Genomic DNA, 25,431 nt, shown 5'->3' with positions numbered 1-25,431 from the left:
GCGTTAATGACGTGCAGAAGACGACCTAGGGCCGCTTGTTTCGCTTCTCGTTTCCATCACGCCTCGCGTTTGCTCGGGGTGCGAGAAAGCTACGGAAGGAGTAGGAACGCTAATTAACACGAAACTCGACTTACTACTTTGCCTCGTTCCTTCGTGTGTGGAAAATGAACAAATTGTCACCGGCTGTATAGTTGTAGTGTAAGAGAGGGGAGAAAAAGGCGTTTTGTCTCAGGATCGTCTGCCAGACTTGTCAGTGAAGCTGATAACGATGCCGCAATTCGGAACTTCTATAGGTTTGAACTGCATGCCGGGCGACTGCCAGCGAGAACACCCACATCTCGCCGCCACCTAGCGGTCCCAGGCCCGAACCAAAGGCACCCAGGGAGACGAAACCCTTTCCTCCTCCACTAAACGCCTACAGTAACGTTTTGAATTAACGTTATTTTCGAGATCGCGAGATATCCGGGTCAGTAAAGCGAAATTTCATGAAATCATTCGTCGATCCGACGATGTTGAAACATTTGCATCGATCAACGACTGTAACTACTCGCCGAAAGATAATACGGTTTTACGCGTGTCGGTACCGTTGAACTTTAATTAACGTTCGTATCTAATTAATTGCACGGTTCGCAAGATATCCGCGACGATTACGCGTGGCAGCGGACTCCCCAGTCTTCTCGAGAGTTCATAACATACTTGACATAACCGATGCAATTTTCTCGTTCCCCTTCGCATAATCGTCGACGCATTCGACAGGCATTCCACGGAACGGTCCGTGAAAATATGCTTATAGATTTGCTCTAACGGTTGTGCTCCGCGTCGAAGCAGGTCTTTCAAGCAACGAAGAAACATCGATTCTCCTACGACGTTTCTGACAGCTGACGCCACGCTCGTGCCTTTACGTTGTGTTCTTTACGTTCGAGTATCCTCAATCGTAGTGAACTTCGTTTTAACGAGCGCGATTGTCGAGATGACGACTACGTTTATTCAAAATTACCACGGCTACTGGCTTCTTTGGTAAACTCTATCTACGATATTCGCGACGAGTGCAACGAGTGCACGACCCGCAAGGTCGCTCCGAGACATCCTAAATAACGGAATATCCACTGTTCATTCCGCGTTTCTATTCTTATCCCCTTATCTCTGGAACAACGGTTACCGCGATGGGAACGTGGCTTCCATTATTTTCAAATTACGCGAGTAATGCTGAAAATTTTACGAATCATCCGCAAATAGAATGAAACTTAATGCGCGCAACCGTTATCGCTTCCGCTGGAAATTTCTGCAAACTTTCGACATGATTGGAACGAAATTAAAAATCCTTCTCGAAGATTGTACTGTCGAGAGATGGATGGGAGCAATTCGCACGCTCCGCCCTGTTCAAATTTCGCTTTGAATCTCGCTTTGTCTCATTGTTCTTCTTTGTCAGGCGACGCGATTAGTGTGTGATCGCGTCGGCCAATAGCGCGCGAGGATCTAGAACGCATGCGCGTGAGGCGACCAATCGTACCCGCATTCCTTTCCCTAATATACTTTCCATCTCTCGATAGTACATTGCTAGGGTTTGGCTGAAAGATTATAGAAACTTTCGGAATCCTTTTTTCTCCGCGGTGGAAAAACGAGCGGAAACAAGAATACAGCGGTATCTTGGTATCCCGATAAGAATGCGGAGTATTCGTTGTACAAGCCACGCGTTACAGGAATAACGATCAGCTTTTGCGGTAATGACGGTTAAACGCGCAGCCAGCGTACAATCCATTAGTTTCTCGCGTAAATAGCCGCAAAAAATGGCATGGCAATATTTCAGAACGGGCCGTGGCTTAACTGTACACTCGCCGGTGGCCTGGGACGTAGCCGGTAGCAGGTGGAAATGATATCCGTACCCGTAAAGCTTCTTGCGATTCTCCTACCTTTTCTTAAATACGCGTTTTCTTCCTGTCGTTTAATTAAGATTTCAAGAGACTCGAGACCACTTTGTCGCTCCATGTTCTTCCTTCGTTTCGCAATGGGATACCGATTCCGATTTCGATATAATCTCGATTAACGATTGTTCCCCATCGCGCGATCTTCGCGCGTACGCACGCGAGTAAATTGCCCGTTAATTGGAGATACCAGTTTTCACGAGCATTTAATAACCCGAAGCTGCGCCACCGTTAGTTTTACCGTCGATGATCGTTATCTGCTCGATACATAATTAAATTAGAACTCGTTCCTACCAACGGTTTCGAACTTTATCGATCGTCATTTATATCGGTTCAACCGGTTCGAGCCCTTTGCTAGAATTCATCTCGCGATGTTGCTATCAGCAGGAAAATCGTTCGAAACGGTAATATCGAGAGCGTCGTTTCAGTTTTCTCACGTAGTAGTTACAGGTGGTCGAGAGTGGAAGAAAAAAAGGAGAAGTCGTTTGCCGTTTGGCACGTCTCATCCTTTTCGAAACCGCGCACGGAGTACTGGACGATTGCTACGTGTCACTGGCCAACAATTACACCGGCCGTTCATGGGAAGCGGTTGCTTGCAAATTTGCAAAAACCGTACGCGTGGACGGCTTGTGACAAGGATGTGTAACAGGTTTCAAAGCAGCTGGATACAAACAGACCTGACAACTAGACAGACCTGGACAAGGAAGCTTCTCGCTTCCTCGCGACTATCGTCGTCGTAATTCTTCCGTCTTAAGCTACCAGCTTTTACCCGAGTTTCTTGATAACTAGTTCCTCGTGATAATAATTATCACTTATATAAGCTAATTTATTTGTTAATAAACGGGATTAACCGTTTTGATAGAAAATTTAAGAAAAATAATTTTTCAAACAAACACCTTCGTCCCTATAAGATGTTACTTGGTGCAAGGAGCATACCTACAGAAATCTGGTATAACAGCAATAAATTAGGCAGAACATAGTGATTAAGAGAGATAGGCAATGCTAACGCAAGGTACTCTTCATGGCATCTCTTGGTGTAAAAGTGGATCTTGAGAAGATGTCGATATCACACTCTGTTAATCGTGTCAAAATGGCCAAATCTGGTTTTGTATCGACAGAACGCGTTCGAAGTGGAATGCAGGAAAGCGTAGGTTGTTAAGGTTGCCTATGAAATCGAAAGATGAACTCTAGCAACTCTACGGTCACACTCGAGTAACGGGACAAGGAGCTGCGCGATGCACTTTCGACCGCACTCTCCGCGTCCCTAATGCGAATTCGAAATTCTAGGCGGAACGCTTGCTGGCTATTCGCGGAATCGTCTAGTACCTCCTCGACCACCCACAACCCTTTTCCTAGAAATCATACCGTAACCTCGTCGCGTCATTACGCGGGACAAGCACAATTCGATTCACCGTCGCAGAGTCACGGGAACTTATGAAAGTTAGTACAACTGCCGCAAACGATCAACGCGTCTAACACTGTCGAAGATTTCGCTCGTTAACGAGTATAAAAGAAAATTTACAGGATACCTATATACATATATGTATGATTAATGAACAACGGTCCAAATAAGGATGCGAATGAACGAACTGTAGAGGAAGCGTCGAATCGCCATCGTGCATAGATCATTAACCCCGACAGTCTATGCGCGACCAATTAATCCTTGTTATTAGTCTCTAGAATGGCGTGTGTACGCGATGCAAAAATGCACGCTGGAGATAACGTCCTAAGGACGTTCGAGCTTTTCCAAACGAACGATTGAGAATCTCGTTATCGGTCCTTTCCCACGTACGGAAACATTCGCTGAAACAACCTGGTCCTACGATTCCATCGAACCACCTCGGCTCGGCTAATTAGTATCGTATGTTATTCAAATTTATAGCACAAAAATGTTAATTTAAAACTTAAGCAGAAACGACTGGGTAAATGTTTCGACGATATTCATGATGCAGGCTGGTTAATTTTACGTTGAAACGATTTCTATGTTACTGATGCATTTTGCGATGACAATTATTCGTACTCGTGTTTAAAACGCTTCGTGCCAATGAATTGACACAGGACCTACATACGAGACATCAATGTAGCTCGTAAATACACGGTACAGCTACTGAATAAGCATAATTAATATTCATCGTACGTCACGGTGCGTTGAAAACAGTCAAACGGGTCAGCAGGATATCGATCAGGTATTTGGACCACATGAAAGTCCACTTGCAAAGTTATTTTTACCATTGCACCAAATGATCGATGCAATTTTAATTGAGGACGAAGACGACTCGTTGGTCGACGGAACTTGCTGTCAGAACTTTATCCTTTTCGTTTCCAACTAACTTTGTTGATTTATTCGGTTATCGCTATAAATGGAACAAGACTGAAACGTTCCTCGATGGGAATGCTTTCGGGTGGAAACAAATTGTTTCTGCCAACTGGGGTAATATTGTTTCTAGCAACAGAATCGACAAGAAAAAGTTGCTCGTTGTTCGTTCGATGAATACGTAGCATAACACCAGGAGGATAGTGGTTCTAGCATCGGCGGTTTGTATTTACGAGAAGGTACAGCCTGTAATTCCTTCCTTCTTCCAGTTATCGCCCGGTCAAGTCCTGTCATTATCGAACGTACAATTGAAACACCGTAGTTAGCGGTGTCGTGGCAAACACCGAGTCGCGTTTTCGTGGCCGATGCAGCGTTAGACCTTTTATCCCTCGCCATCGGCTACCATTTCGTTCGCAAACGAGCGTAAACGAGGACGAGAGAATTCGCGTTCTCAGGAATCGATGAAATCCTAGCGTACAGCTACGATTTAACCCTTCTCTGCCTATCTTACACCGATTGAGACACTACCGCGGGATACTTGACTTTTCTCCGCGCTACCTGCTTATTTCGGATGCAAGGTTAGAAAAGATAAACGCTTGATTATCTAGTCAGATTTTCTGATGAATACCCGTGCATGTTCAATGGAGCTTCTTGTAAATTTTCAATAACCAACCTCACGGATTTACACGAAATCAAAGAAAATATAGAAACGAATACTTTAATACGGGTTTCGAACGACGATTAGACGCAAAGTGTTATTTTCAATAGCACGGTCACGTTAACAACGTTACGCTTCAACGGCGACGCCAAGTTTCGCCTAGCTAACCTCAGAAACAGCCAAGAAACGAAAAAGGGAAAAAAGGAAGAGAATAAAGGAAAAAGTGGAGGGTTAAGCTTCGGGGCGAGAGCCCCTGGTCGATTCGTGCAGCCATCCTGGAGCTATCGCGTCTCATCTTGAAAAAAATGTTAACAATCACCCGTGAAGGTACACGAGAAAGGCTTATCGAGATTCCAGCACGTTTCCAGCCAGCGAAATTATCTTTCAGCGAACCCTCTAAGAAGGTAACCGCTTACGCTCGTGGGTGGATGATTTATCGAACGAACCGACGAGATTTTCCATTGTTTGGGAAAATTGAAAACACCTCGCGATAGGAATCTCAAGAAAATGATGAATTACATCGGACAGGAGAAACGCTGCTTGCAGTTCATTGAAATGCGACATTGTTTTAAATTTCTAAGCATCGTCTTCTGAAGATCCATATTTATCTAACGTGTAGCTACATAATTCCTACAGGCAATCATTGTGAATCGAAAAATCTGTAAATCTACAATTACAAATCTAAATAACAGCCTTGTATCTGTGTTCCTTATGACATTTTAACGAAGGTGCTGTTATGTGTATTCGCTTATTAAAGAATTTTCCCCAGTACCTAATAGCAGTCGTTCACCAATTACGCTGACTCGTGGGAAGAATCTCCGTTTACCTTCGAAACAACGCGATACTCTATCTCAGACGGTTTTATCTAATTCTTCGGATGCAGCGGTAAACTAACATCAGAGGTTGGAGAATTCAAATTTTCTCAAGCAGCTGCCGTGTTGGCGAGGTCAGCATCGGCAGGTTTTGCCGCGAACGAGGAATTTAATCGAACCTGCGACACACAGACGCGCATACCTGCGGTGTAATCGAGGATGGAAAGACCTGTATAAAAGTAGGTCCATTGAAAACGGAATCTCGATACCGAAACAGTGGAGCACACGATGCTGAGGAACACGCAAGCCATGGACCGCTATATGCCTGCATACACTCGCGCCAGATGGTCCGTCACACGCCAATGGACACCGGCTTTTTTCACCTTTAATTGCATCCGTGTCCAACTCTTTCAGTTATTCTTCTCCAGTTACAATTATTGTCGAAAGTTAGAGATACTTGTGTAGGATAGTGGACATTTTCTAGGGATATTACCCAATCGACGCCCTTGAGTATGATATAGAACTCCAAAAAATATTTGACACGTATTTTTTTTTATCGGCAATCGTCCATGCTGAAGGGGTGAAAATAGCCCTCAAAGTTGGGCTTGCAAAACATATTTTCTTGAATATCTCAGGCGAAAAATTCAAAATGGAATTTGTGTGTTTTTGAACAGCAAATCTTTGATAAATTTATTTCTTTAAAAAATATATTGAAAAATAATCTATTTCTGTCATTTTTTTCACCCCTTCAGTGTCAAACATTTTTTTCAGTTCTATATCATACTCAAAGGGCATCAAAATCGGCGTGTGTCGATTGGATAATGTCCCTTGTTAGTCATAATTTACTGCAGAACTTGCGAAGCGAGGATTGCAACGCGTTTCCTCTCCCAGGTCGTGGAGTGAGAAGGATTTTTTGAAAAACCCCCCAAGGTCGAAAATCGCAGGTGAATCCATAATCTAGCCGGTTCTAGCTGTAACTAATTATACAAATACAATCTTCACTTAATTCCAATCGAACCAGCATTCGTTTCCACCTCACTTGCTAACGATTACCGAAAAATTTTCACTTATCTATCCTGGAGAACGCTCCAGGAGCATCGTATACCGATGATTTATCGAATGTCTCTGCGACAGGCTTGGAAATTGGGTCCCCTGAGGTCGCGAGATGAGGAACCGCTACTTTTATACCAGATGGCGCGAATCCCGGGTTCCCAGCGTGTAAACAATCCGCCTTCCGAAGTTCAAGTATCAATCTTGATATCGTCGAGCGGTGAACGCCGGGACCCGCTTCGAACGGTTGTTAACAATAAATCCCAGTGTTACACGGTTGGCTGTCTAACAAGTTTCCATGGGATTCGCGATGCGGGCTTTCACGTACGGCCTGAAGATTCATCGCGAAGCATTCACGGTTGATGATCAAATTATTATGATCGTTCATTTTAGGAGAAAGAATCGTTGCTGGACAAAATGGTGATCCGAGAGGATCACTTGGCAGACTTACAGTATACTTGAATTACGTGATCGCATAGTTTGCAACAGGTTAACACGATGCCAGAATTAATTGGTTCGCGTAAAGCAATAAAACGAACGAGCATCCTCCTGCGATACGGGACGGAACAATGCCACCTACGCTTTGTGTGCAAATCGACTCGCACGAGAACAGTTCTCTAGGAACAAAATGAGACGAGGATCTTCGTCTTGATCCTTTTGTCGTCTCATTGTTACCAGATGGTGGTGCAGTTGTTCGCATCTATCGATGCTGTTGCTCTCGTGATTCGGTCCCGCGATTAAATCCTGCTGGCTACGTAACGTCAAGATCGCGCTGAAGAATTTGCAAACGCACGCGAATGCAAATGAATCGATGCAACTATCGAACGCTTTTCTTTCCGTACTTTGCGACGGTGAACAAGCATTTTTTTCTTAGCGAAAAAGATTCAGTCTTTGCGTATATTTCTTTTTTCTCTTCGCTCGTTCCACCGTTAACGCTTCGAAACAGTTATTTCTGCCATTACGATGCATCGTGAACATCAAAATCATAAAACATCGGGTGCGATTTGGATTACGGTAGTTTCGCCGGAACATGCAGTATAATATTTGTACGATAGTGCATATTTTATAACAGAGGTCATTCCGATATGCAGATGCAACTCGCGCTATCTCCTTTTATCTTGCGCTTAATTATTCTTAACATTCCATGGTATTTTCATACTTATTGCGGCTATAATTTAGATTAAGCAAAATGATTATCGCTAATTTTCTAATACAAAAGGAGCAGAAAAGAAAAAATTTGTCAGAAGTGGGATTCGAACCCACGCCCACAGAAGTGGACTGCGACCTGAACGCAGCGCCTTAGACCGCTCGGCCATCCTGACTTCGTGGAGACTTCGCAAAATATATTATAAATATCTATCAACGCTTCTGTATTTAATGTATCAATTTTTAATCGATGAAAATCAAAAATAAAGTGAAGTTTAACGAAAGGAATATGATTCAAATGTTGTGTATGAATTTCCTTTTCAAATTTTTAAACTGTCTATAAGCGTCTCCAAGGGGCAGTATCGAATACTACCTTAAGAGAAACTGCTAGATCGATCATTAAGATATCTTTTCTATCGACCATCGGGTATGCAGTTCGCTCCCAGGGTTTGCGTCCAAGAAAAATTCCATTCGTTCAAAGAGAAACTCGGCTAGTGTCGAAATAGACATTTGAAAATAGCGACAGAAATTTCTTTCCGCTAATACTTTGACTTTCACTTCTCTGTATGTACAGGTTTGCTAACAAATCTGGTGTTTTCGCACAAGTTTCGCAATCAGTGGAAGAAAAATACGTGGGAAACATTAATGTAAGTTGAAAAAAGGCGTGTAATCAGTTCGGGGGAAGAAGTTTTAGGCGAATTGTCCTGTGGACGAACTAGAAAAGATCAATTAACCGGGCTCGTTCGGGGGACGATACGTAAAGCTCTGGCTGCCAAACTGTCAAAGTGTCAGCTATGTTACTTGACGAAGGAAAAAGAAAGAAGAAGTGATTGCTGCAACAGCGTTGACCCGCATCGCAATAACGTCAGCTGGAATCGAGGGTAAATTGCTTTCTCGTCGGTTCGAAGCCAATAAAGCGGTGCCTCGTGGAGATCGAGCTCCTTCGAGCAGACCGGTTGCCACTCGTACGCGTATAGAAAGCTCGGTTGCATAACGGAACAACCGGATCTCCTCTCGTTCGACCGATGGTTTCCGCGCTGGCGAACAGGTCGTTCAACGAACACGGCAAAGGGCGAATTGATAGAGAAATTTCGTGAAAATCTACAAGCTCCTTCGATCGAACCAACCGCGATGGTTCGCGATTGCGTAAACGCGTCGAATAAAAGTGAAAATGAATGAAGCGGTATTTTACACAGCCCCGCGTTAACGAGCGGGCACAAAGGGTTTTCGCGAACTATGTTGCCGAGCTTGGTAACAATGAAATTCGAAACATGTTATTCGATGAATGGCAAATATTGGTTCTTTTTTGTTGCGTTTCTGTTCGATAGGTTTGAATTCTTTGGTACGATTGATTCATTTTAAAATTGGTTTTCAAACCCCTGTTAGTAAGTTGAACGATCGGTTGACCAAATTGATGCAATTGGAAGCAAGCTTCTTTGTTTCCGATTGCAGGTGATTCGCAGAGAAAATAGAATAGCAGTCGAAACGGTAAGCAGTTTTGCGATGTAACGATAACGATCGCGCTTAAAGTCCATTACGCGAACGGTGATTCAATTTAACGTCCTCTAGCTGCTTTCTCCAAACATTGTTAGAGAAGGAAAAAGGATATTCTCCGTTTATGTACTCGGGATTCAAAGACTTATACCATAAAAAACGTGCAATTCTTGCTTAAAGATCGACGCCGTTTCGTCCAATAATAATTGCAGCATCGAGGATCGGTGATTTTCACAAGAAGCGAGTAGACGCCTTGACGTAACGTGGAAATGACCAATAAACCTTTTGATTACTGTCATTTCACGGGTAAATAATTTTACGTGCAACGAGCCTCGAAATACCGATATGGCGCAACGCGAACGCGTGGTTTAATCGATTTCTTGTTTTCATTTTTATAATCATATAACCAAGAAGAAGGAGAATTCATTTCCCAATCTAACACTTCAATTTGCTATTCCAAATGAAATGAAATCGGCACCTATGGAGTTAGGAGGTCAAACTCCCTTTCTGTCGCAGCGAGAAAAGAGGGGCCTGGCTATTGAACAGGTATTGCCGCGAGGACCGGCAGGATACGAGAAGAGTTTCGTGGGGATGAAGAAGGAGGAAATTTACCAGGTTAAAGTATATCGTCGAGAGAAAGGGGAACCTGGCGGGTAAACGCGACTGGTAACTTTGATTCGCTCCATTCAGTGCGTGATCCTTAGCCACGTGTGTGCGTCCACCTTTGTTCTACCTCGAAAGTTCAATCCTTTACTATTCTACTCTGTTCGTAACAAAGTATACCGATAAAACGATACAACGCTTTCAAGATCATTCTTCCCGGAGACCTTGCACTCGAAACTCTCTTCGAGACATCGATGACTTCTTTAAGTGTTTACCTAGATCGAATCTAGTGGCCGGTGAAAAAAGAAAGTGAAGCCGAAAATAGAGAGTTTGCAGTAACATTTGAACGCGTGCCAACGATCGACGTTTCGTGTGATTCAACATGCTCGAGAATTATCCGTCAATCAGTTAGCTTAGATGTGTTTTCTTCAAAATTCTCTATAAGGATTAAAATCAAAATGACATCGATATACTATTTATTAATAATAAGCTGTATTCTTCACACGACAATATCGAAAAATGAGTCGAATATTCTTAGACTCGGTAAACCTCGAGATAGATCGTCGATCACCACCGAGACACCGAATTCGAATAGCACCGATCAAGGAGACGAGAAAGAGGCGTCGAAGGAACGTCGCCCTTTAATTGAATTCAGCAAGAACAATCCGGAACTGGATTGGAAGAACTACCTGAAATTGTTCGACGAGAAGGAAGAAGAACAGAGGGATCTCGACGTCGATTTCATGAAAGAGAAGCTCGAGAAAACGGCCAACAGCGTCCAATGGTTGGCGGATCTTTACGATCCTCTCAAGTGGTCCAGATTACCTGGTAAACTCGACGACAATTGCAGAAGAGACATGGAGTTCTTCTTGAAGTCTCTCCAGGATGGGAAACTCTGGGCGGCTAAGAGTGAGTACGGAACGAAACTTCATCGAGTGGTGCTGCTGGGTTAGAGATAACGAGTTCCCGCAATTCCACGCAAGTTACTTTATTGTCGGGGTGTATATTTGACTCGAGGGGATGTACACAGCCCGAGAACGTAGATGAAAGCCACCCTTGGAACAACGGTGTTTGGGTGGAATAATAAATGAAAGCTATGATAACATTGGGGTAATTACGGGATAGTAAGTGGTAGAATTTTGCCACTTTTAAAAGAGAATACGTGGAGGTTTGTCAACAAGCGTGTACATGTTTAGAGAGTGATGTGCAACGTGCCGTTCGAGATCGACAAACGGGTAGCGTTCAATTTGGTCCGCTTTAGAGAAATTCATGGTTCGGCAAGTTTCCAAGTACCGTGTCGCTGGCAGACAACTTGCTCTTGCCAAATGCGTCATTACTTTGCGAAACTGCAATTTACCGCCTCGTAATAGCCACCCTTCTCCCTTTCCAAACCTCTCCTTACGCCCTGCTCCTTTATCATCGCAGCAAACCAACCATTTCCACCTTATTCCACCGAACAAACAATGATAAATGCCAACAAAAAATATGAATTCTTTTTTTTAATGGAACGCGTTGCTCGGGCTATTCAAACGTCTATCAAAGTTCCCGAAGAATAAAGTATTCATTTCAATTCGAAATAAACGTGAAGCTGCACCGATTGAAAACTCAGAGTTTCTGGACCAGGTGACACTCGACGCCACCCACGGGTTACGCAATTGCCTTATTTTTATAAAGCATGGCATTCAACCGACGGCAACGTGAAACCTATTACAGATTCATATGCTTTCTATAGGCCGGAACTTCCAACACTTTATATAATTTGATTTACCGGAGAACCGGTAGGAATACCAAACGTAGTCCGTTTCGTAATCTCGCAAATGATCAGACATGCGAAATAATGATTCTAAGAATTTTTCACCTCGCATTTCGATCGTCTTCTTTGACATTTAAAAAAAAAGTGCTTTTCTCGAAAGGATAGAGGATCGGATTGACGTCACGAAATTTCTCGGTAGGTCGTTATTACACGCGCGTCGACAAACGACCACTTTCTCTATTCTTGTGGTCACCAGCCGGCTATTTACGTAACTGGCAATGAACCTTTACACGAGCAAGTGGTCGTGTAATTGAACCCCTCGAAAAGCATGACTCTGACAATTTTACATCCCCTCGAGATTCAATTTTGCCGAACAATATTTTAACGATCCGAATCTATGGCACCTTTATACCACCTAATTGCCACTATCAATCGTTTATTACAGTGTCAGACGCGAGCGGTCGTTATTCGTCGCAATTTTATTTCGGCAACGGTTTCTGGCTCGGTTCGAGCAGCCTCTGCAAAGAACTGAACGGAACCGGTGGAAACATTGGTTCGGGGATCGAGGACAGGCCGCCCTATCCGGTGAAATTCCACGTGGCCAGGATGTACCTCGCTTTACCCAAGGAAATAGACTTCTCCGTAAGTATACTTGACCCTTTTTTTAACCACTCCTTTCCATTTAAAGATTGCCGATCGTCGTAAGGGAGGAAAGTTATTTAAGAACGTTATCGTCTTCTGGTATCAAGGAATATTTAAAAAGAGACATTATTCATAGAACGAAAAGAAAGCGAATCAGATAAGAAAAGAAAGGAAGGGAAAGGAAAAAGTGAAGGCGCTGAAACTTTTCAACGTAGTTGTAAAAAAAATCAGAAGGCAAAGCAAAGTCAGCGAAGAACAATAAAGGACGAAGATTTAATTAACCTTCAAATTGAATCTTCCATCTTGGTTTAACTTGTGGCTCCTCGAAGTTAATTGAAAAAGTAGCTCGATTTCTCTTGTTATAAGTGAAACCGTTTAATTTGCAGACACGACAACTATTCCTCGGTCTCTGTTTACCAGCTACCTGCGGTCAAGTATCTCTGACCTCGATGTTGAGAGCAAACGCGGATCGAGTCGAACTAGAAGGTAATTCGACTTATCGATCGATCGGACCGAAAATTCACATCATTTCGGTGAAACAAGTACCATCCAGCGACTACACCGCTTGGCACGACCCCAAGTTTTACGTCCTCTCGTAAGTAACGCAACAACTTTTATCTCACGCTTTCGTAAGCCGCAGAAATCAAATCCTCGATCATCCTTTACCCATTAACCGGTGTTTAGAACGTAATTTCACGCTGATTACTGTGGAAGCGAGACCTTCGCGCCCAATACAGATGGGATGCAAGTACTTAGCGAGTAACTTCCAGTCTGACAGAATAGTTTCGAACCACATATTGGACAGAACTTCTGAAAGCGACACTTTCGCGTGTGACACACGAGATATTTGAAGGGACAGTGTTACGTAAGAAAAAAAAAAAAAAAAATTTGTTAATTGCTTCCGGGAGTGCAGCAATCGAAAGATAGGCCACGCTTCAGGATGTCTATACGTTCAATTTCAATCGAGTTGAAATAATATACCATTACCTAATTTTCATTATCCCACCGGCGAAAACATAATTTCTCAAAGAATTTGATAATAGACGAATATATAAGGTGGCCGACTGTCCGAGTGCAGTTACGCGAGCGGAATTTGCGCAACCCGCAACTCGCAATGGTTACGTTCACTTCGATAAATAAGAGAAGCAAGGAGAGTGGCTTGTGTCCACGTAATTACGCGTCAAGATTCGCGGTGCGAGCCGGTTAACCCGCAACAATGTTGCAATCCTTTCTAACGCAGCTCGAGCAATCAGGAAAACGGGAAATTTTATTAAGAAAAACGGATAAAACTATTTGTCGCGGTCTAATTCGATGATTGAAGAAAACTAAGAATTATTTGGATGGTTTCCTGAATATTTTGTAACGCGTTTACGTATCGTTCAAACGAAAGTGATTACGTATGCGCGTTGAAAAACAACACGTAAGAGGACATAAACGTATGAGAAGTGCATCGATCTTGACTCCCTGTATGCGAGTGTATAATAAAGTGCGTCTTGTTGACTTTCTTCTTTCTGGGAGCAGCAACCTTACGAAGGTTGCTGTAATACAGGCCGTCTCAGAAAACAAGGTGCATTGGAGAAATTGCAAACTTTCTGTGGTCGGAGATACATTTGTAGGAATAGAAAAAGGGTGAAAGTGACCCGTTCTGCGGTACTCAAGCTTGTTGCTTACCGGCGGTGTTAAAGGGCGCAAATTGAGTTAAAAATAAATCCACACCCCAGCAGCCACCACCACCCATGTGGCGCGGGGTTGGTCGAAATTCCACTCAAAATTCAACACTTTTGTCTAGGGACGAACAAGCTAACCTGAATGAGTTAGCGACTACACCCACGCGCTTAGCGCCAAAATCTCAGCCCCAGACGCCTAAAACTCCGCTTTTTGGAACTCATGCCGGCAGACCGCTAGCGAGAACAGATCAATCCCTTCGCCACCTAGCGGTCGCCGACTCGAACTAAGGGCGCCCGTGAAATTCACCGCCTTCCCAATCCACTCAACGCCTATTTTTGGGATACCCTGTATTTAATCGATCCTCGTAATCGAACGATTTCGTTCCAATTCACGGTACAACCTTAACGAAACTAATGACCATCAGATATGATACACACATACACGCGTTCCATGGTTTCTGCACTTTCTTCCGAGATGAAATTACCCCCCTTTACGTAAACCTTCCTGTAAACCGACCCAATATACTTTTCTCGCTTATTACAAAAACACTCATAAGTGTATTACAACATTCTGCGTGTAAGAAGAAAAAAAAAGGTATTATCTTGTCGCGAACCGATTTCTTGGAAAGAGTGTTGCAAATCTGTTGCTACATTTGCTCTACTTTCAATAAATTGAAGCAAAAAGAAGTTAACGTTATTAAGTAAAAGGATATGGACGTTTGAAATTCTATTTTTAATTATGCGAAAACATTTGTTGTCGACAGAACGGTACGAGGAATTGCGAGAAACGATAAAAAGATTGGCAATCGCGAAAATGTTAAACAAAGTATATAATGGAAATCGTATAAAAGTTCGCAACGTTAATCGAAAAACTTTCGCCGTAAACGTTTCGATTCTATTCACGAGCCGAGCATCGTTAGGGTAGTTCCTACGGATGAATTAACTTACAAGGTGCAACTTCCCCCGGAACCACGAATTACGTCAGTAATACTTGCAACCTACTATAAATACAAAGGTTTGCACCTCGTCCCGTCCTTGCACGCGATGCATATCAAAATTATAACCTAGTAGTTCAAGTTCCAAGGCAAGCTACAATCTAATGGCCCGATTTCAATGAAACCGTTAAGCATCGCTCACAAGGGTTAATGAGATTATTCGCTTCCTTGAAGATCTATCTTAAGGTCAGGGTTGTTTCCTTCCCAGTCTTTTACTCGACTATTCTAATATTTCGAAACCTCTTTCTATCTTCGTTTTTCTAATTGCTTTTCCACACCGGTATTACCAAACAGAATCGTTAAACATCATTTGCGGTTGTTCAGATCGTGTGGCATCCTGTACAACACATAGAACGCAGGAATGCATATCGACGAGTGAGTAAGGTCCACACGTGTGTCTCAAACGTATTACGCAAGATCATAGAAAGGCTGAAAGCTATGGCACGTGAAAGTGAAGTGGTCGCGCTATCGTGTGCATTCCGGTCGAATGCAGGCTTCGTACGATGCAACTCTTCTTCGGATTTCCATGGATCATCGAAGAGAAATCGAAAAGTAGAAGGCAACCTTTACTTTTCGCTAACTTAGTATTATTTTTACAAAATCCTTTTATCGAATAGTTAGAAGGAAAGCGTAACTATCGTTCTCCTCGAATCGGTCCCCACTTAATCTACGAAATCGTTAAGTAGAGATCAAGATCGTTTCCCAAGAAATTGCACAAGACAAGACTAGACGCGGTGTTGCAAGTGTCGTGTTGCATAAAATCAGCGAGCTTCGGTCAAACGTATCATTGAATAAAACACGCGTACTTCTTGGTCGTTACGCGAAAGATTCAGCCGGATCTCCAATGCAAACGCTGCCATAATCGGGGAAATTTAATTGAATGAAACTGAGTGAAAGAAACAGACCGTGAACTGGTACAAGTTCCGAAACTATACACACGATCCTCGTATATTTTCTGGCCAGGTTATTTAAATTTATGAATAACATTAAATGAAAACTTCCACCGGCAAGGATAACGTCCATAAATTTTCATTTGCAAGCATTAAAGGATGAGTAAGAGAAAGTACGATCTAGAAGACAGGGAAAGCTTTTCTTTTTTTCGAAATTTAAATACCTCTAGAAAGGAATCGCTGGTGGAAGAAAAATTTGTATTCGAGCAAGGATTATCAGCTCTTCTCCTTAAGAGTTCAACGAATCGTGACATTGACGTCGCGACGCTTCTTCGATTCAACTTCGCGTGACCTGTTTACTCTCGAGGGACACTCGACGCAGGCTGCAATTTACGGATAAATTGAAAATTTCTACCGCCGCATCCCGCAGGAATCGAGGAAGAGTTAAATGAAAGTACACGGATCGAAGTTACATTTCAACAGTGAAACGATCGCTTGAAACTTTTACAGAGTGCTCGATTTCCACTTCCTATTTCCACTTAAAATCGCGCGAACAAATTGAAGCTAAAGCTCGGGGAAACGAGGAGAAAGAACGATGAAGATCGTGAGAAAATGCAAATAGGCCGCGGAATAATTTCGATGGTCCAACTTTTTATCGCGGCTGCTTTTCATTCGTTTCACGGTTGCGAAGAATCGTGGCATTAAAACCGAAAAGGAAAAACCTGTCCACTGTTCTACTCTCAGTCTGTGTCTCGCGATTCGCGTTCAAGATTTTGCCAGCTTAGCGAAACACCAACTTCTTTCTCTTTGTTCTCGTGTTCACCGTCGGAATAACTTAGCACGTTCGTGACTGAGGTTTTACCGTGGCACGATTACCAACGACCAGGTTCTTATCATCTTTATCTAATTATGATGTCAGCAATATACTTGGAACTTTTTTCAAGACGCGTACGGTGCGTTGTCGATTGCCTTACAATTAGATGACATATATTTCAATATCTCTTCCGAAGCATGACACGATATTTGAGAAGAGATCCGTAAAAGCGACCACGCGCCAAAGGATAAAGAGCACCCATTCGTCTCGATCGCGGAGAATTCCAATTTATATCGGGACGCCATCTGACTGCGGAGTATTATTTATTAGGGCAATGATTAATAGAGCTCCTCGATGATCGATTTATCTCTCGGTGGTAATTAATCAAAGCAAACGAGACAACTGCACAAACGAAGCATAAACCTGCCGGGAATCTGTACCATGATTTCTGTTATAGAAACGCGTACGGAATTACGCGTGCTAATAGAAATAACCCAATTATCGGGAACAGATGGGAGGTTATTAATTCGAGGAGATATTAAATACAGCCGCAGGTGTTTATATTTAAACGAAGCCTTGAGTAATTCATTCGATAATCTAAAGACAAATTGCGAGATGCTTTTGATTGTTAATTTTCGATCAATCTTTAAAGTCTTAGGAAACGTTGAATAATCGTACCTTGAACGAATTTTATTCTTAATTGCATTTTAACCGAGGCGACAAAACGCCGTGAAAGAAGCAGATTAAAAATGAAATGTACACCGCGGAAAAAGGGTATGTCTTATCGCTATAATTTAAGAGCGGTTTAGTTGCTACTATTAATTTTACGTTTTAATATCCGCTTTAATGGTCCGCTTTACCTGGCACAAACCACCCTGTCCCATTCGCTTGGAAACAAACATAAAGCGCCAGCGTAAAAACTTATCCCGTTAAAACTCTTCGAATAACACACAATTCAGAATAACCACTTCTTTTTTCAAACGATTCGAATACCTTCTAAGTTTAAAACAAAAACCGACAAAAATCCTAAATCATAATCCATCGGTTTTTCAGAGGAATCGGTGGCACGATAGTGTTTCTGATGCTATGCGCCACGATTTACGAATACAGAACACTGCCGAACGTAAGCGACGTAGAATCCTCGAGCGTGTCGAATAACAACGAGAGGCTCAGCAATTTCTCCAACAAAAATTTAAATCAGGATCACGCGTCGGCACAGGAGAACGGAGAGGAGCTGATCGAGAAAGGAAAGAGTTTACAGAAGGATCTACCCGATCTTCCAAAGAAGGAGAGTAAAAGAGGTATAAACGAGGTTCTTTGCGAATGGATCTGGGTAGCGATTTTTTATTTTCCCTCCTTTCACGATGATTCTGTTACAGGATTCTGGTTGACGTGCCTGACAGCGTTCAATCCTATCGCGAACGGAAGCAAAATCCTTAGTACAGAGCCTGCGGCCAGAGATAGTTTGACTTGTTTGCACGGGCTAAGGGTGCTCTCTCTTGGGTGGGTGGTTATGGTGCACACCTATCTGCAGGTTTACTCCATCGCCGGTAAGCATTATTTCGCTTTCAAAGGATAAGGTTACGATGCGCCGTTGCACAGAAAATTAATCAACGTTAAGGATTTTCTTGATCGTCCTAATTAATCCTTGATGAATATCATTCCATCTATCAGTTCATAATAATAGCGATACCCGACTGTGTCGGATCGGTTCGGAAAATATCGGGCGGGCTCGAAATATGCAGTCGGGTAGCCCGACTATTTCTTATTCCAAAGGAATAAATTTTATCCTCGGAAAATTATTTTATTCCAAAATTCCATATAAAACGAATTATGCACTGAGAGTTGGGCCGCGGCCCGCGGAAGCTCGTCCGAACCCGAAATAGTCGGACTACCGATTTCGATTTTTCCGAACCCGCCCGAACCCGTAATATCGGGTATCCCTAGTTCACAATCGTGACAAGAATCGTAATTAAGAGCAGACGAATGAAATTTTTGTTTTCAATGACGATTATCCGTGTATTAATACAACTCGAAATCCAATTAAAGCATTCCACTTTCTATCGATATCCCCTCGCGTAATCCGTGCAAACGTATTGTGATATAACGAAACGGTTTTCCTGATCCACCGTAATCCAACCTTACGGTGAACCAAGTCAAACTTTCACTGATAATTCCAAGATGATGACTTTCTCTGTCGTGATTTATAGAGAACAAGACCTTACGCACGGTGACCGAGAGAAACTTTATGTTTCAAACTATCAGCAACGCTACATTTTCCGTGGACACGTTCTTCTTCATCAGGTAAGGACACGAACTAATTATTTTCAATTACGAAAGGAATGTTTACTTAATCGATTTCTTTTTCAGCGGTTTGCTGGTGACGATCTTGTTCTATCGATCGTCTGGAAGCTTAAAGAACGATAAGGACAGTTTCATGAAGACCTGCTTTAACAAATTTATCATCATGATCCTTTACAGATTTATCAGGTATGCAAAGACAAACTTTCCTCGATAATTTTGCATGAATTATTCCGAAAGTTTTCAGATTCCTAAAATGTTCTGCGTCACAGTGACGCTTGCGAAAATACCTGGTAATTAGATAATTTTTAGGGTAATAAATTATATCGTCAGCAGACGGTTGTCTAAACGTCATGTTGAAAATCCTCTTTCGTAAAGGATCGAGGCAAACAATGTTCGATCGAAATTAAAATTTTGCACGAGGTTGCTCGTACAAACAAAGGACACGACACGATCATAACCGCACTGACCTCTTTCAATTTCCTTTTACCAAGATTGACACCGGCGTACCTCTTTGTCCTGGGGATAAACGAGATCGCCATAAAGCACACGATATCGAGGACAGTATTCTCGCCAGAGATCATCGATCACTTGACCTGCGAGAAATTCTGGTGGAGGAACGCCCTCTACTTAAACTCCTTGTATCCTCGAAAGGAAATGGTAAGAGGAACCTAGCAATTATCTATTCACCAAATTTAGATACATGTTTTTGTTTACCCTTGTTTCTGATCATTCGTAAAACCCCGTCGCAAACGTTGCTCATTCCATTCGACGATTATCATAAATTACTATTAAACTCCGTTAGCGATTTACTTGCCCAAATTACTACAACATCCTGGATTATATAACGCGTAAAAATTGGGTCAACGTTATTTTAGACGACAACGAAACCGAAATAAATGGTCCCCATTATGAAAGCAAAGATTGCAAATTAAGAGTTGACGTAACCAGAACGCGTAGACAATTAAATGAAAGGATAGCGATGCACCCCTAGTAGCGGATGTAGTAAAATTTTCAGCAGGAAGTAGGAATTGCCGGTGGATGCGAGAGTACGCTGCGTCTCGATCGTTTTCCGATAATTAGTTCTACGATTCAGAGAAAGTTCGAAAACGATGAGACAACGCGGCACGTCTGACCGAGCCCGAGATTAATTTTAATTTTTCAATTATATTCTTTTAATAACCCAGCGATCGGTATCTGCGAATTCAATCTTGTCGAGTAATTAAGAAGCAAAGATACAAAGAAAATTCCAACTCTCGTTGAAATGATCCAGATGATAAATATGAACCGAGGCTTTATACATTGAAAAGTTATCGATTGAAATTTCATTGCATCCCAGTTTATTAAAATTGAAAAATCGTCGGGCTGCGAATGCGTCGATTGAACAGCTGTTATCGTCAAGCCGTCACGATGCTCGTCGAAGCCTATAAAACGCTATCAAAAATGACTCCCACTTGATCAACTCCATCCTCTAATATATATAATAGTTCGACGTTTGATCCATTAGCTTCACGCCTTTTTCCCCGGGTATAGATTTTCCTTTCGGCCAAGTGTTTTCCGATACTTTCGCCCGTTTCGACCTAATCCAAGTTCGTTGAACCACGATCAAATGCAATTATCCAACGAGTTAACGATTAATAACTTTCCAGTGTATGCTGTGGAGTTGGTACATGGCAAATGACACCCAGTTCTACGTTCTGGGAATATTTTTGCTTCTTCTCTCAATTAAATATCTGAAAGCGATCGCCGTGGTCGTTCTGCTCTTGATCGTCTCGTCCTGGTTCACCACCTTCTCCAAGGCCTACGCCAACGATTACATAGCCAGGTAACTTTACTCTCTATTAACAAATTTCCTTTTCTTCCTTTCTCGTCGATATAAATGAAAAATTATGTAACAGGTATATCGATATGCGATCACAATGTTACACAGCGTCTACGTAGGGTTAATCAGAAAATATTGCAAACTCGTTAATTGCGTGCATGCAAATACCGTTCCACTTTGCTTCTGTTTAATATTAAACTTTCTTCAGCGGTTTTTTCTTCATTTTGCATGGCTCGTGTTTACTTCTGAGAATAAATAACTAGTGCGTTTATCGAGCAACGAATGAGAACGAGTTACGCAATATCCTTTTCTTTATAGGATATGACACAGTTTCGAAACAATTAGTTTTCACGAAAAAAAAGGAGCGGATTAATTCTTTTATATTTAATTCCTTGACTCGTGGCGATAAAAAGAATCGTATTTGAGGAACGGTGAAAGTTTCGTATAACTTATAAATAGAATTTATACTATGAATTTATACTATATGAAAAATTTCAAAGTTATTCATTTTCTTTTCCCTCGTAGCAGGAATTTTACATGGCCTTATGTAAAGTTTAATTTTCTCCGTTTCTCCGCGCAGGATCCAAGAGCCGTTTGCCCTTTTCGACGAGCTGTACGACAAACCCTGGCTAAGAGCTGGTCCTTACTTTGTCGGGATAATCACTGGTTACATTTTGTTCAAAACGAGCTGCAAATTGAAATTACCGCTGGTAAGTGTGTTATTCTAACGTTACAGAAAATCTAACGCAAACGTTTCCATCTACTAAGGATAAGATACCCGAGCGTGGGAGGTTCGCTTTCAACGCGAAGCTAGGAAAATCCTTCCTTCGGCTCGTAAAAAGACGATAAAGATTCTACAGCGATAATGATGAAAGTTCGAACACAACTGTTCCAGATTGCACGATTGATCGGCTGGATATTGTCTTTCGCCATAATGTTTTCGCTGGTTTACGGCCTATACCCCGGAAATTTAACGGTGACGGTGAGTTCCGTTTACGCCGCCTTGGGTCACACAGCATGGGCGATAGGAGTATCCTTCATCGTGATTCAATGCTGCACCGGATCCGCCAGAATGATCGACAGCCTGTTGTCACTTAGGCTGATGTATCCGCTCTCGCGGTTAACTTACTGCGCCTACCTGGTGCATCCTGTCATCATGATGGTCACCGCCACCCAAATGGATGGCCCGCTCCACCTTCACAACGACGTCGTGGTAAGAGTTGAATCGGATCTTTTTATACCGTCGAGAAAGAAGCTTTAAGGCTGAAAAGCTCGTTTGCTTCTTCACAGTTGATTCTGTACTTCGGCAATCTGGTCGCCTCGTACTTGATGTCATTCTGCATCTCCATGGCGCTCGAGGCGCCTGTAGTCAATCTCTTGAAGATCGCTTTTACCTCGAAGAAGAGGATCAGGTAGAGAAAGATCGAACGTGGCGGATCTCGTGATCGATAACGGAATAATGGAGTCTATGATGCCGTCCACGCGATAGACACTCCATTCGTAGAAGAATCTTATCGATTTCATGATTCCCTCAGGAAATAATCGCGGCCCGCTGACAAAAGGAAAACGGTACGGGCCAGGTGTTTCTCGATGAAACCTCTTTTCGTGGATTCGTTCTACCCGATAATGCCAAACTCCAGGAGACTCTGTTAACCATAGACCACGCCAAGTTTACACAGTTTTCAGTGGCAACAACTTTGTGTGTTTCGTTTTGTGTTTGAAACGAACAGTAGTGCGAACTTCACGTTTGACTGCGTTCCTGATTGTGTGCCTGAATATTTCACTTTTCGATACTTGCGCCCGACACAAGGGCCGGTGGTCGATGATATATTTCCCACCTCTCGACGAAAATCAGATGCAAATCAATCTAAAGCCGCGTTTCGAATTTGTATTCGCAGCAAATAGGTATGGTTAATCGGGCTGAGTTAACTGCACTGTAACCAGAGCCTAATGCTAATACGAGCGCGTGCATTCCTACATTGCCAATCTAATTCGCGTGTAGGATCGTGTAGCTTCTACGAGTACGTTGATTAAATCGAATTCAAAGTCTCATCGATATTCGATCAACCCTTTCCCCGTGTAAGTATGAATAGAAGAATATTTCATAGTAAGTATAATTGTAGAATTGTAAATTGTATCTGTAATAATATCGAATATTGTATAAAGGATGTATGTACTTTTGTTCATATTAAAATTAATTAAGTAATTTAATGGAAATAAATTAATTAACGAACGATGACCTACATAACAAATTAACAGTGGAAATCAATGATTATTATACGTTCCCTGTTTCTCTGAATTCGTAACGAGCTGGAAATAACTGCTAGCGCGAATTAAAGCTTAAATGGAACGTTTATCGGTGAAGAATAGCAGACAGAAAATGATCGGTCCTGTCTTTTCATTCCTTTAGGTCATTTAACTTTCTCAATTTATTTGTAACAATAACAGCGATGCGAAATTCGATCGATCGGTGTGAAACGCGTATTATGCTCGTACTATTCGTCAAAGTGGAATATTCGTGGAACCGAGGAATCAGAGGAGATCAGTTTCAAGCGATTTCGTGGTTGTACTGTGTCAGCTCGAGTATGCACAAACGGGCGTGCTTTGTCGCAGATGCAGCCGCTTTCATACGGTCGCAAGAGACGTCATCGAATTGACCTGAGCAATGTAAGCGAAAGATGGACAGGTGATAACCTAATCCAGCTACCTGAACGCATCGTTAGTAAAATCGATACCGGATTAATCGTCGGTACGCGTCGTCCTGCACTCAACCATTTATTACGTCCACCCCTATTGTCCATAACTAATTAACATTTCCGGAGAACACAAAGCCGGTGTAACATAATCGTTTAATCTATCGAGTATTGAAGTGTTAATTAACCATGATTCGAGCAGGACTCTTTAACAAAAATAAAAAACAACAGAGAATATATGAAATTCTCGCAGAGAAATGCGAGAATAAAATATCTCCTGAGCGCATTCTGAACCTTCGGATTGTTATAATCGAAATATTTGCAGTACCCCCGACAGTTAGGCAATAATTTCATTTGTTTGGACAGATTCGATGCATCGCTGTGTCTTTCTCCTCCACGGAATGAGAGAATATTTCATGAGAGGTAGAAGTTGGAAATGTCTCGTGTATCTTAAAATATTGCACTTTAAAGGAGATATACTCGCGGTGTTGCTTTAAAGAGAAATAAAAGAAAATATACCTCAACGTTGGGAACACTCTTCAAACGAATAACACTGTTCTCAGTTTTACTTCTAAATTTACTTTCATCGCTATTTATCATCGACAGAGAACAAGAACGCGTTTTCTCTTAACCAGCACGCTATATAGAATGAAAAATTAAACATCATAACAGTGTTCCAGATGAAATAATGCTGCCCGATGTATTCGACTTTTACTATCAATTTAACTGTTCTGCTTTAACTTCGAAATTTCGCTCCATGATCGTGGAAATTCGGAGATATTGTTTTCTTCAAAAGAAATCATAGGAAAGTGCTCTTGTCGCGAAATTATCGGAGCACAACCTGTATACAGTAAAGACTCGATAAGTGTTCAGAATTTGGGACCGGAGAGGAACATTTAGCGAACAGAAGATTCGATTCTGCTAACCGTTTGTATTTTGCCGACGTCGACGAACATAGAAAGAGACAGTCTAATAAAGAAGAAAGAGGGACTGAGAGTCGAGGTGGTCGTAAAAAATTAAATGCCTACATATCGGTGAGACAATACTAATGCAACAAACAAACTTTTTTATTTTTCATTTTTTTTAAATTAAACTTTCACCAACATATTGGTGAGATTTTCCTGATTAAAATGAGACCAAACACGATATTGTTATGATAATTGGTTATGATGATTAGGCTTGTAAATGTTCGTCTTTTCTCGCTGTCTTTCTGTGTTGGTCGACGTCGGCAAAATATAAAGAGTGTAAGCATCTTTCCCTTAAATGTGCCGCAGGCGAACACTTATCGTGTAGTTGAAGCGAATAAAACCGGTTTTCTCGAACGGGACAGTCTTCTACACGTTAAGTGTTCGAAAAGCGAGTCCTGGTTCCTATAAGTGATCACTTTTCGAGATCACTGAGGAACATTTAGCGAACAGAAGAATCGATTCTGTAACTCTTTGTATTTCGCCGGCGCGACGTCAACGTAGAAAGAGACATGGATTCGGAGCTGACATAAGGGTTAAAAATTAAATGCCTACATATTCATGAAAGAATACTAATGCAATAACATTTTTTTATTTATAAATTATGGTTTGTAAATAAAAATGTTATTAATACATGAAATTTTTCTGATTAAAATTATTCATTTTTACAAAAAATTACCTAATCATTGCTGCTATTCATTCGCCGTTAATTTAGTATATAAAGTGAGCATTCACATAAAGTAAATTATTTTATTATTGTTCAGATTAGTTAAAATTATTCTAACAATATCGTATTTGGTCTCATTTTAATCAGGAAAATCTCACCAATATGTTAATAGAATTGTTATTAAAAAAAAAGGCAAAGTAAAAAAATTTCATCGATGCATTAA

General features: G+C 41.8%; 2 protein-coding genes and 1 non-coding gene across 4 annotated transcripts in view; 1 reads left to right on the top strand and 2 right to left on the bottom strand.

Annotated features, from left to right (window-relative positions):
* The window catches only part of LOC114873239, an 86,110-nt gene that overhangs the window by 47,804 nt on the left and 12,875 nt on the right, over nucleotides 1–25,431 (bottom strand). The window lies entirely within an intron of this gene.
* Trnal-cag lies at nucleotides 7,995–8,078 on the bottom strand. The gene has a single exon. It is a non-coding gene; the product is annotated as a tRNA-Leu (tRNA).
* Nucleotides 10,458–22,518, top strand: LOC114873238 (nose resistant to fluoxetine protein 6). Its single transcript, XM_029181350.2, has 12 exons — nucleotides 10,458–10,908; nucleotides 12,198–12,394; nucleotides 12,781–12,989; nucleotides 17,814–18,061; nucleotides 18,140–18,310; nucleotides 18,971–19,064; nucleotides 19,131–19,250; nucleotides 19,556–19,721; nucleotides 20,711–20,886; nucleotides 21,464–21,593; nucleotides 21,779–22,096; nucleotides 22,174–22,518. The coding sequence occupies exons 1-12, from the start codon at nucleotides 10,458–10,460 to the stop codon at nucleotides 22,297–22,299; spliced, it is 2,406 nt and encodes an 801-aa protein (XP_029037183.1). The 3' UTR covers nucleotides 22,300–22,518.

Source organism: Osmia bicornis, chromosome 12 (genome assembly GCF_907164935.1).
Source record: "Osmia bicornis bicornis chromosome 12, iOsmBic2.1, whole genome shotgun sequence".
Classification (NCBI taxonomy): domain Eukaryota; kingdom Metazoa; phylum Arthropoda; class Insecta; order Hymenoptera; family Megachilidae; genus Osmia; species Osmia bicornis.
Note: the sequence above shows the minus strand (reverse complement) of the source record. Positions and strands in the feature narration are given on the sequence as shown.

Bases quoted from the DNA above. Each gene is read 5' to 3' on its own strand.
- LOC114873238 (XM_029181350.2), top strand. From the start codon at position 10,458: ATGACATCGATATACTATTTATTAATAATAAGCTGTATTCTTCACACG. The intron at 12,395-12,780 runs GTAAGTATACTT...TTTAATTTGCAG, and splicing joins CCAAGGAAATAGACTTCTCC to ACACGACAACTATTCCTCGG. The intron at 19,251-19,555 runs GTATGCAAAGAC...CCTTTTACCAAG, and splicing joins ATCCTTTACAGATTTATCAG to ATTGACACCGGCGTACCTCT.